The sequence below is a fragment of the Strigops habroptila genome, chromosome 12 (assembly GCF_004027225.2).
Source record: "Strigops habroptila isolate Jane chromosome 12, bStrHab1.2.pri, whole genome shotgun sequence".
Lineage (NCBI taxonomy): Eukaryota > Metazoa > Chordata > Aves > Psittaciformes > Psittacidae > Strigops > Strigops habroptila.
In genome coordinates, this window is record NC_044288.2 from 17,676,119 (window position 1) to 17,688,913 (window position 12,795).

The window sequence follows — 12,795 nt, forward strand, 5'->3', positions numbered from 1 at the left end:
CTAACTGTGACTGCAACTGCTACCAGTTGTTTTTCACACTAACTGAGGGGATGCCTATCAGGAAGGGTAAAAAAACCCTGCAGTCATCCCCCTGACCAGTGTTTGGAGCAGAATCACAGTTTCTGTTCATGGGAAGACACTACCAAGAAGCTCTCTACCTACTGCAGTAGCTACCAGAGTGGGCATTTCAGTGCTGACTTTCGGGACCTCCCTTTCATGACAACTACTTTTTGTTGTTTTGATTCTGAATCCAGGCAAACTACTCCACCATTTAGTACAGACTGACAGACTGGGCAAAACAAGCTGTCTCAGCAACAAAGGATACACTTTCCTGTGTTTAATATCCCTTTAAAAAAAATTCCCCGGAGACAGAGAAGCCAAATGATCTTTAATTTTATACCGGGGTATGCAAGGACATCAAAAAGAAGTATTACTTACTAATAGCCCCTGTGTAGGTTGGCTGTGTAAGGTCTTTTGGCACCTTCCTGTAGATGTCAAACCTGAAAAAGGAAAAGCAACAACCATAAAACAGGTGGAACATTTCAATACATTTCATGTCCCCACAGGGATGAATGATGCTGAACTTTTTCCATCTAGCTTTCCAACATTTTTTTCAGTTTGCAGAAGGATATGACAAGTAAAAGCAAAACAAAAACCCTTTTTCTTTTGTACAATTATGTAACTGTGCTCCTTTTTGGCTCCAATTTCCAAAGCACTTCTCTCCACCTCCCTCCGCCTTGCTGTCACGGATCTGTGCAATATGAACTGTGAAAGGTGCCAGGGAAGAAGTCATGTTGGACAAGTTTATAGACCGCCGTAAAAGGAAAAGGATACTCTACAGACTTCTGACTGAAGAGGCCTGGCAAAAAGACAGTTAAGACATAACCTGTATTGCCCCTTCTAGTTTGCATCCTGCAATAGCCAAAACCTGCCAATACCAAAGTCAGAAATCAAGGTGCTGAGACAAGAAACCTACCCTTCGACACCAGATACACAAAAGAAGTTAACCCAAGAAGTTTGTTGCTCCCCCACCAAAATCCAGTTTAATATTAGACCATTGTTTTGATTCAGTCATATCTTTTAATATCCATATGGCTCAGCTTTGCTATTTTAAACTCTGCATGGTTAAACTTTCACTGCCCTTATGTTAGCTGTATTATTTCCTACAACCTTGTGTTCCTGCGCCTCCAGCCGCAATGCAGCTCTGACATCAGTTTTTCCACCACTCAATAAAAATTAATTAATGCATTAAAAACACACACACACCCTAAAGAAGGAAGTGACTGGTTCTCCCCCAAAATAGACTTTTTTTGGATATACCACAAGTGGGTGAGATTTGATGCTTTTTCCAGCTCTGGAAGAGACATAAGAGACACCGGCTTCCAAATCTGTATTCTATACTGCAGCAAGATGAAACACCACCATGTTTATTCAGCAGTTCCTACTACACCAAATATTATACTGAGAGTTTAAAAACTAGATCCTCTTTTCTTCACTCTTCATCTGTTGAGATAACTTACAACTTGGAGACACTCTGGGGGAACAAAACAGCATTTGCCTTGCATGAGATTGTTGCTATGATTCATTCAGGAGTCGAAGCTGGTGGAAGGAAGGATAAGAGAGGGAAGGAAAGCAGGTATAAAGATAGCTCATCTGCCCAGCTCAAGTCCTGAACAAGCTATGTAATCACTTAACCGCTTCAGCAACCCACTGCAGTACACATGACAAAGCATGCTGCACAGGCTACTCATGAAGCTATAAGTTTTTATGACTCTATTCACTGCCATCTCCTAAACAGATTAGTAATATTCCTGAACCAAACAGTCCATTTATGGTTTTCCAGCTGCCCTGAGAACATCTGGAAAGTGCTGTTTACATTCTTTCCACATACACCAAAGCAATAGCAGCAGCAGATGGTAAAGCAACCCAGAGTAGCTGCTGACATCATGGTCTTACAGGCAGAACCATCAGAAGTAGCCGATGGTTCCTGCTCGCAGCCCATTAACCACTGAAAGCTGGCGTCGTCTCGCCAAAGTCACAATAATAGACCAACAAGGCTAAAAAAGCCAAAAGAGAAAGAAAAAGAGGGAGAGAGCATGAGCACGTGAACACACAAGAGCTGCTGAGTGTGAGGTGAACAATCAGAAATAGGAAATAGCTCTGTGCTGGATTCAGTAAAAACAGCAGCATGTGGATACTATAAAAGGAAGTTTGTTCTTACAATGAGAAATATTTACTAGTATTAAAATGATGATCCATCACAGGATTGGAAAAAAAAAATAAAAATCTAGCTTTTTAAATAACTCAGTGGAAAGTTGATGTCATGGCACAGTTCTCTGCTCTCAAACTGCCAGTTTAATCACATAAGTAACACCCAAACCCACAAATTAAGTTTTACATGGCATAAGTAAGCTAGGATTAGGCAAAGACACTGCAGAAAGCGACCACTGGCTCCCAGCCACATCTATCGCCTGGCTTTAAGGGCTTAAAAGGCAGTTCACCATCACTGTGTTAGTCTGCTTCCCATCTCTTCTACCACATTACATTCCCTCTCTCGTACTACCACGACACTCATCTAAAAAGGGCTTTAAGCAAGTCTCTGGATCCGATTTGCCTGGAGTTCTGTGAACTCCTGGGTCTACACCTACAGGCTCAAACCTCCCAGCAAGCACAGTACAGCACATTGGCAACAGTCATCATGTGAGGTCCTTAACAGACCTTAAGGATCACTTAATGTATGAGCACAGTGAGGGTACACAGCCTGCTAGGCAAAGAACACCAACCAGTGTTGCAGCCCCAAACTTACAGTATAGAGGCACATACAGTGAGAGTACAGAACAACCCAGGAGAACTGAATAACAGCTTTAATGGCTTTGTTCTGTAGAATTAACACATATTTAGGTAAGGATAAACACTATGGAATAGCACAGAATTGAGAGTGAACAACGTACACAAAAGAGGCAATGAGAGCAGACTGGATGGTAGGGAGGAAGGAGGAAAGCTCAGTTGGAATCTTATGCATGAATGCAGAGGCTTGAAGGATGACATCCAGAACCCGACTCAAGCAACAGAAGGGAAAGCAAGCAGGGGAGGTGTGCTTAAACTTGCAGAAGGATGCTGAAATGATGACAGAAATAAACATTAACAGCAAGGAAATGGAAAAAGACAAGTTTGGAATAAGTGACAAACGCTGCTGGCTAGATTTTGCTCACTGACACATAACACCAGTAAATCCAAGAGACCACCAGTCCAAAAGAAAAAGGACTGGCTATATGCAAGTATCCTGGCAGAACATTCATTTGCTTGGAAAAGACATGCTCTGAATTAGGAAGGTTTATGCATTGGCAAAGGAATGATACTCTTCAGGGTACCAGGCATCTTCCCATAAAGCATATGATGCTGGCCGCAGCTTTGAGAAAGTACAATTTATTTAGTCTGATCCAGGATGGTGAAAACAGCAGTTGGGTTTACACAGAGAAAGGTAAGCTGGACACCCAAAAGGATAGCAAGACATTGAACTTTGATGAAAATTATGGAGATGCTGGCATGGCCAGAGAACAGAGCTATCTTGTTAAGTCTGAATTAAACTCTGAGTTAAATGACATAAAATGCATGGGATTCAATGACAGATTGACAAGTATGCTTGTGAGACACCAGAGAGACAAAATCCCAGCAATAAGTAGAGGATGGTACCCCAACGAAGGCCTCATCAAACTTGCCAAACAAATCTGTGAAGTTGACAAGTTACTGTAACAGGAGACCCTAAGTCTCAAGAAGTAAGAGATCTGTGAAAGCCACAGCTCCTATCAGACTTAAGGGTTAAAAATCTAACTAACTTCTAAAGCTTTACAAGACAAACCTGCCTCTTTTTACCACTGGCTTCTTGCCTACCTCACAGAGCTCAAAGCAATTTCAGGGGATCACTTACACTGTCCTGGGAAGAGAAAAGAATGAGGATTAAGACACCACAGATGATGTGTAATGTATGAGGGAGGAGGCCTCGGAGTCGTATGCGTGGTAAAGGGGAACAGGTTTTACTTGCCCTCAGGTCAAATGTTCCTGCAAGCACCTGCAGTAAAAATTCCAATAAGCCTCCAGGTTCCTGAGGCATTGGTCACTTGGAAGAGTATTTGTACCCTGGGAACAGAGAGGAACCTTGTTCTCTGTACAAATTGCAAAAGCTGCATTATGAATTTCTGATACTGGCACATTCAAAGCAGTGGAAGATATTACAAATGCTGGAGGAAGACTGGATGTTCAGAAAGGTTACACAAGCCAGCTCATAACGCAGCGAGACACACTGTACTACATGGGGAATATCCACTTCGATAGTCTTGTACTCATAGCCTAAATGACCAGGAGAAACCAGGGTGTAGATTTACAGCATGTTCACCGCCTCAGAGTTACTGCTACATGAACTCTCTTAACCTGCAGTACTGTGCAGCAGTTTGCCCTGCTTTCACACAGGGGCACGTTACTTTACACTTACAAAGCATGCACATGAACAGTTTCCACAGGAGAGCCAGCATGTTATTTATATATAGCTTTTGGCAGCTTTCTTCCTTTGCTCAGAAGGACAAGACTTGTAAGGTGAAGTAATATATTTGAGTTAATCAACTGACATAGTTGTACAGTGGAAACAAACTTTCTGCTAGGAAAGTTCTTCCTGCAGGTCATACGTATCCTCGTAAAGGGAAGGCTGGACCTTGCAGCACCAGAATACAAGGCTAAAGATAGAACTAGGCTGTCATCAGTATAACAAAGGAATTTCCTGACACATCTAGTGTATCTATTGTCTTTTCTTTCCATGGAAAGCATAGTTGCAAACAAAGAAATAAAGCAAGCAGTTTAGCAATATCAGAGTTTTGCAGGAACCAACATTCATAACCAACATGAGGGAATGCTACAATACCTTTTTCTCAGTCCAGTGCTGAAAGGACTTAAAATACTTTCTCACCTTCCAGATGGGAATATCAAGAAACTGGTAAAACAACATTGTAAAAAAGGATCATTCCTGAACAGGTTCAGAGAGTTCACAAACCTTAGCATGATTAAGCCAGGTCTGAGGCAGAACTCCAGGTGTACCATAATTCCCTCAGAAACACAAAAATTACACGTTTGGTCTCACCTTATTGCAGTTGCACAAGTGGGTGGCAAGGTAAAATTGCAGATGGGTGCACCTCAGCGGGGCCAAACAAAAGGATGGCAGATTTAAAGTGCCAGTAAATATTAGAAGGACTTCAAAAGCTGTATCTAGGCTAAAATGGGCTGTAGCTATTCAAAAGATTTTTCTTCAGACAGAAGTATACGCTTTTCACGTTCACTTTTCAGGTTTGCCTAGAGTCATAGAAAGCACCAAAGTGTTTAACGACCCAGAGCCAGGTGCAGTGGTGCCCATCTGAGTGGGACAGCTGCAAGTGATGTCCAAGGCTGGAGGCTATGCAGAAGTAAGTAATGGTAGGTGAAACTGAAGCAAGTTGACATCATCAGCCCTGGGGTGATTACTGACTTTCCTTTCAAATCTATTGGATTGACAGTGCAAGCCAGGGACAGGGAGGGCAGAAGATGTCTTCCCAAATACTGTGGGTTTTTTTCTAGAGTAGATGCTCTAAAATGCCCTGAGAACAGGGATGAGCTCATGCACTTAGCTGGAGCTGCTGTGGGCAGGGCTAACTGCCAGGGTGTGCTTTATATACCTGAACGGTTTCAAGTTTGGATCTGAAATACTTCAGGAAATGAAGTAAGAAATACATTAGTTCACTGAAGATTACAACCCCTCCGAACAGAAAAATCCTCTCTGACATCTTTGGAGACTGAAAAGAGCTCCAGTAAAATACTGTTGCAATAGCTCTGTAAGATGCTGTTAACTTTTTCATGAGCAAGAAGCAAAGAACTTGAGGCAATGAAAAAATATTAATGCTTAAAAGTAGAACTAACTAGCCATTGGTTAAATCTGAATGTCTTGTAGCAAAGGGAAACTCTCACACCTAAAGGAGTTCACAATAGAGAAGGAAGAACACAAATTCCTCCTTCAGTTTACAGCATTTGTTGCAACCCTCAAGCATGCCCACCCCTCCCTGGCACAAACAGAGGAGCAACGCACTGGCCATGTCACCTAGGCAGATATTCAGAGCACAGCTTATAAACCTCCCTATACTACTGACTCACTGCGTGGAGTCACTGCGAAGAGACAGCAGATCTTTAGCTCTGTCTGCAGAGCACTGAAACACAACTCTGCAGCAAGCAGCAGTGGGATGTTTTCATGTTCCCTTCTGCAAGGTCTGTTTTTACTGATTTAACAACAGACAAGGGAAAGATTGTTTTGAGGCTCTTGGGCTGTATTTTGGACTCCAGTTAATCAAATGGCCACACAAAAGTACAACGCATTCACATGTGCCACCTGGTCACAGCATAAAATTCAGGCACCATAGATCAGCAGCAAACAGATTAATTTTCATCCATTTCCCCTCCTCCGATGACTCAGAAATTTAGCTTTAATACTCACAGACAGGGGAAGAACGTTTTTGTTCTTCAGGCAGATTACGTTTCTCTTCAGAACAACTGAATATTTAAACATTAGTCTTTTTGAAGCATAGTGGCTCTATTGTAGGTACTTTTGCAGTACATACTGAAAGGGGAAGGTGTTTAGAGGACACAATCGTTCATTACAATAAATTATATTTCTGATGTCAGAGATAAAAAAAAATAAAATAAAAAAAACCCAGTATCATGGCTGACATTCCACCTTTAGCAGGTCAATAGTGGCGTAAATACATCATGTCATCTTGTCTTAGCAGCAAGGGTCCATGGCTGTGATTCACACAGAAGAACGTGGGTGTTGAAACAATGCTTATTCTCTACCTCCCAGATTAACCAGCTTTTAGAAGTACCATCTACTTTTCAGCAGATACCACATTTGAAGTCGAGGTCACTAATTCCAGGTGACATTACTCACTCTCAATAACAAGTCAAAGAACAACAACTTTAAGTTTATTACACATGAGTAGCTTTGAGATCTCCTTGAAAAAGAGCCGGCCTGGTGCTGCTGAACTGATTTGCTTCATTGACAAATAACTCTATTTGAGGTGAATGCAAGACTACCATGTTTAACAGCAGAAACGTAACTTCACTACTAAGTTAACCAAACAACTAACAATTTTACAGCAGATTTGTTTAAAGTAGACAAACAGGAAATTATCAAGTACAGATACAAAACGTTAACATTGAAAACACTATAAAGGTTATGTTGTTACTGCAATAAGAAATTTAAAGAACTGTGGAGCCAGTGTTTGCATTCCAACACACTGCATGTTGGAGACTTAGTGCTGGACAAGTGTTCATTGATTATGAGTAGGAAGCAACACCTCCATCATAATCTATCAGATAGCATAACGTCTCTCAAAGGGAAGAAAAAGGGTGTGGGGGAGATGTCCCCAAGGTTTCCAAGATATAGGGGAAAACTCAGATACCCAAGAAAAAGCCGACTGGTAGGTGAATCCTTGCAGCCTAAACAGTCCCAAAGGGCTTTTAGGGTCCGCAAATACTCTATCCCTGATTATTTCTTGGTAAGAAACACGACTGCTCTGGTAAACAGAGGGCCTGCAGGTTGAAAAAGAGAAAGGCAAAGCTCCTATGACACATACAAGGAGGGACGGATTGGTTGTCTGAAGGAGTGAAGAATAATACATCTACCCAAGCTGAGACGGCTTCCTGGATCAACAAGAGCCCCTTAGTCAAGGGCTCAAGTTTAAATCATATTACAAAGGAGCAAAGAAATAATAAACCCTGTCTTCAGTAGCAGTTGGCATTTCACTGGGAGGCTGTGGGCATTGATACGGGCTGTATCACTCAGGCTTCTGTTGAGATTCCCTCACACAATATCTATGTATCGGCAGTACAGCTTAATTCACTCTCAAGATAGCAGTGTAAACCAGAAAGCAGGAGTAAGCCTGTGTTTTCAGAACCTTCTCAGAAACATGATTGTGTCGCACTAAAACCGCTGACCCTTTTGTAGAGCTAAAAAGCTCTCAAGCCTGGCATGCCAGCTAACACTGAATTTGCAGGCCAAGCTCTCTACTCTATGAAGTGAAGCAAGGTCAGGCTGGCCTTTTAAGAACTATTTCATGCAAGAAATGTCTCCCTGCCACTGCACAGGGGAATAACAAGCTAGTTAAAGCAGTTGTAAAAATCTGTTTCCCCTACTGCTTCTGCTCTTGTGCTGGTAATACCCTTACCCAGTTTAACAGCACGTAGCACAGCTCCTGCAAACTGGAGATACATTCGAGTGCAATATTGCTGCTGGTTTTTCCCATTTGTTAAGCCCTTGTTGCAAACCAAAGAAAAGTGAATCAGAGTATGGCTGCAGGCCTCAAATATCAAGAACCGAGCAGGCATGATGTCAGTATTTCTCCACACACACGCCAATTCCTGACTAACGTAACAAAGAACTTGCCTGTTCCTTACAAAGTCCATTCATTACATACTCACCAGTAAATGGAGTTACAAGTGGAAGAGAGAATTTCTACCGTTACAAACTATACTTGCTATTTCAAGGAACATAATGACACAGATGTAGGCAGAGTAGACACATTAAGTTTTAAGAAACTCATTCTTGAATTAAAAAAAGAAAAAAGGTGCTTTTTGTGAAGAGAAGATAAACACTGTTAATTATACTGGGTTTCTTTTTCAGATGGATACACAGACTGCTACACAGTGTACTTCTAGGAACGTATTTCGTTCAAAACAACAATCCCAGACTGCTTTTGATGAAAACTACATGGACTGTGGAAGGTACACAATAAGCAAGGCAGCTGCCAAACACAACTTTGGACAGTCAAGCCTATGCCAGCAACCATTTCATCTTCGATAAAAGTCATCTTGAGGAAGCTCTGTCTGATAACAGGTTAGAAAACATCTAGTGTCTCTTCTTTGAGACCATCTGCCATTTAGACATTCTTAATAAATTCATTTTTAGGCCACATGCCTCTGAATTATACCAGACTCTCTAATTACTTCATGCAGACATCAGTGAATCCATCCAACTAACAACTTCTATTCAGCTGCCACTGAAGACACCAATCATCCTTAACTTTGAGAAGGATTAATTTTCCCTGGAGACAAGGGCATAGCCTTGGGATTTGTCACTCTACACACTTCTATTCTTCCTCTTGCCATTTCCTATCTGCCTCCTTGAGCATTTCTGTTACACTGCTGTATTACAGACACATGGCTCAGACACCAGAGATGGTTGGTTCAGTCATCATTACTAGGTTCAACACGAGAGCTATAGATCTGATACAGAGACACACAACCAGCTCTTCCCACAAGATTTGTATAACCGAATCTATTTTTAAGTTTGTCTTTTCACGACAGAAGAGGTGCATTAGCAGTTCAGGAAACCAAGGGGGTGTGAAGTGGGGGGAAGAGAATGAGCAACCTCAACCCTGCTTCAGGAAACATGTTTAAGTGCACATGAAATGAGCTGGAACAATGGTTCTGAAGAGTTTTCAACCAGTCTGCAGTATGGGCTACCACACAACTTTCTTTCCTTGTATCACTGCTGCTACCACCTCTAGAAGCAGCATCCCTAGATACAGCAGAGGAGGTTATGGACTATGATTCATTCAGTACCTGCTGCTATTTAGGCTCTTAGCAGAGATACCACTTATAGTTGAGAATACAGCAATTCACTTTGCATAAAATGCTTTATCATTTATACAGAGCGCATAGGAAGCAGGAAGAAACTGTCATGATAAATTTAAATTGGATTAAGTCCATCTGACATTCAAAGGTGACTGTGCACAAATAGACACCATTTTCTCCCTCCAGCAAAACTTTAGCAGAAGTTGGTGTTACAAATCAGAATTTAATCACCATGTCTGCCTCAGAAACTTCCTTCTACCCCCCAAAATCAGCATAGCTTAGAAGAAGAAAGGAGGAAAAACAAAACAAAACAAAACATTGGATATCATAGAATGGTTTGGGTCAGCAGGGCCCTTAAAGTTCATCCAGTTCCAACCCCCTGCCACGGGCAGGGACACCTTCCACTACAGCAGGTTGCTCCAAGCCCCTGTGTCCAACCTGGCCTTGAACACTGCCAGGGATGGGGCAGCCACAGCTTCTCTGGGCACCCTGTGCCAGCGCCTCAGCACCCTCACAGGGAAGAACTTCTGCCTAAGAGCTCATCTCAATCTCCCCTCTTTCAGCTTAAAGCCATTCCCCTTGTCCTGTCACTATCTGCCTTTGTCAAAAGCCCTTCTCCAGCTTTCTTGTCAGTCCCTTTAGACACTGGAAGCTGCTTTAAGGTCTCCCTGAAGCCTTCTCTTCTCCAGGCTGAACAAGCCCAGCTCTCTCAGCCTGTCTTCACAGAAGAGGTGCTCCAGCCCTCTGACCATCTCCATGGCCCTCCTCTGGGATTCACATATCTTCTATGTGAATTCATGGAATCACAAGGAAGCTGTGGAGAGACTGCTGTCAGAGCAAAATCATTCAGGCTGGAGCCTAATGGCAAAAGGGAAACACCCTTCCTTCAGTACTCAGTGGTATTTCTAGAGAAACCTTCCCACCAAAGGCGTGCTAGTTTGTGTCAAGGACTGCTTTGTCATCTTTTGACTGCTGAGGCAGAGATGTCCATCACCTAAACAAAGCTTAAGAATCTCAAGTACAAAGCACGCAAGAGAATGTCTGCCTCCCCAACAGCTCAAGGTACTGCAGGATCTGTATTCACCAACATGTTTTAGAGGTTTCATGAAGCAACTCAGCAGAAGAGCTGGCTTACAGAGAGCACCCACTGAAACACCCGGTAACTGGCACTCCCCACCTGCCTTCCCATATTCCACAACACAAATACGAAGTGAAACAGATTCTCAGCTGTAACTACTAGACTAAAAAGGGAAGAAATTGCTGAAGCATCTCTCGGTGCTTCTTTAATTGAGACAGACATAAAAAAAAAATAAAAGATTGCAAGGTGCTAGAAAAACTAAGAAAAACTAGAAAGACATATATAGAACACTCCAGTGCTGCTAGAACAAAAGATTTTAAACCAAAAAAGAAAAGAAATAAAATCAAATCACTTAGCTAAGAGCTTAAAAAAAAAAAAAAAAAGGTTGTTTAACAGTCAGCAACTGTTCCTCTGTGTCCTTGGGTCACTGCTGTCAAATAATGATTCTAGGAGAATTCATCCCCGCTTTGTCCACAAAGCTGCCTTAACAGTCTTTGAAGGCTGGGCAGGAGGAGCAGGTCAGCCACATCAACTGAACAGCACAAACCATCAGGCTCCCAGCCCCAGGTAGCTTTTAACCTCTTCAGAAGCCATTCAACTCTAAATAAAAACAAAGAGGCTTATATATACACCTTCATTCCACCAAAGGCAGGCAGGTGCCTCCAACATACAGCGTACCATTCTGGCTTTGTTCCTTCCTACAAAGCACATCAGACACTCACAGTAACATCTTTAAAAGCAAAGCTGCTACTTTTATATAATGGATAAATCTGAAAACACCAGTTTAGTTTTCAATGTGACTGAGCTGAGGGAAACGTAAAGGTATAATGAACGGCACGGCTCAGTCAGGTTTGCATACACAGTGCTCTTTTCATTAACAAAAGACCATCTACTTAGGAAATAAAATCCCAGACACCTCTCTGAAGTTGCTGGGGGGACTTTTATTGTTCACAGTTGTTCAAACCATACCTAGAACTACTGTGAGCAGGATCAGGGATAAAAAGATTAACCTCTTTACTTGTTAAATTGATTTTATTCAACAGTGTAACAGCAGGCTGACTCCTAGGGTATGCAGAGATGGCCTGAAAGACCAGTTACTCCAAAGTAAGAGGGCTGGAGTCCTCTAAATGACAGAGAGAGAGAAGCTATCTGAACCCCCATGCTCCCTCCAAAGATTGCAAGAGTGTCTCTTTCTTTCAGGGACACTAGACAGAGCATTAAAATGAAATCACAAGATTTACAGAGTAGAAGTTATGTCAGAACTAATTACGTTGGGTTATTTTGTTTTGTTTTTAATTCAGGAAACATCAAGAACGGCATGTCTTTTTAAGTAAAACATGTCTTTACTCTAAAAAAGCAGTGACTTCCAACTCCCTATGCATTTGCAACTTCTTATGGTCCTTGCTGTACATGTGCTGGACAAGAATCCAGAATTTTGTTCCACAGATCTATCGAAGAAAGAAGATCTATATTGTCTATACAGCAGTAAATTCACTCTAAAACAGTCCAAAAGAAGTAGAGGTGCCTTATTCTAGTGCCTTCCTCTACACATATATAGAAAGCATCAATTCTTATATTTAATGGAGAAATATTAGTTCAAGACTTCATTCTTAAATCCTTTCTTTAGATCATGCTGCTTTTCTTCTCATCCAAAGGCAAGCTTTGACAAGCCTGCAAGAACACTTGGCTCCTACACAATCCAGGACAGATAAAAAGTGATAACTCTTCTTCCAACAAAGTAGGTGAAATCTCTCACCCTGGTTTACAGAGTGGGAAAACAATGGCAGGAAGTCAGCAGCAGGGCAAGAAAATACGAACTACTGACTCCGAGTGCTTCATTTTGTAATTGTTAATTCTTTGTTTAAATGACATTTCTATGTTTCCTGCCTGCTGGCAGATAAGAACATGATGTGCAGAGAGCAGCTCAGGACAGCTTCTGGACAGCCATGCTGCAATCCTGCCGATGGGATGCAGCAGTGGGAACCAACAGACCTGAATTGTGTTCCGCTCCCAGCACTGACTCACTGTGTAATTTCTGCTCCAGTCAAATTACATCTTTCTTCTTCAGCTTCTTC

At 42.0% G+C, this 12,795-nt stretch overlaps 1 protein-coding gene across 1 annotated transcript in view; it reads right to left on the bottom strand.

Annotated features, from left to right (window-relative positions):
• The window catches only part of ERGIC1 (endoplasmic reticulum-golgi intermediate compartment 1), a 59,225-nt gene that overhangs the window by 36,197 nt on the left and 10,233 nt on the right, over positions 1-12,795 (bottom strand). The window contains exon 2 of the mRNA XM_030505199.1: positions 439-500. Within this exon, the coding sequence (XP_030361059.1) occupies positions 439-500 (62 nt within the window). The remainder of the gene's footprint in view (positions 1-438; positions 501-12,795) is intronic.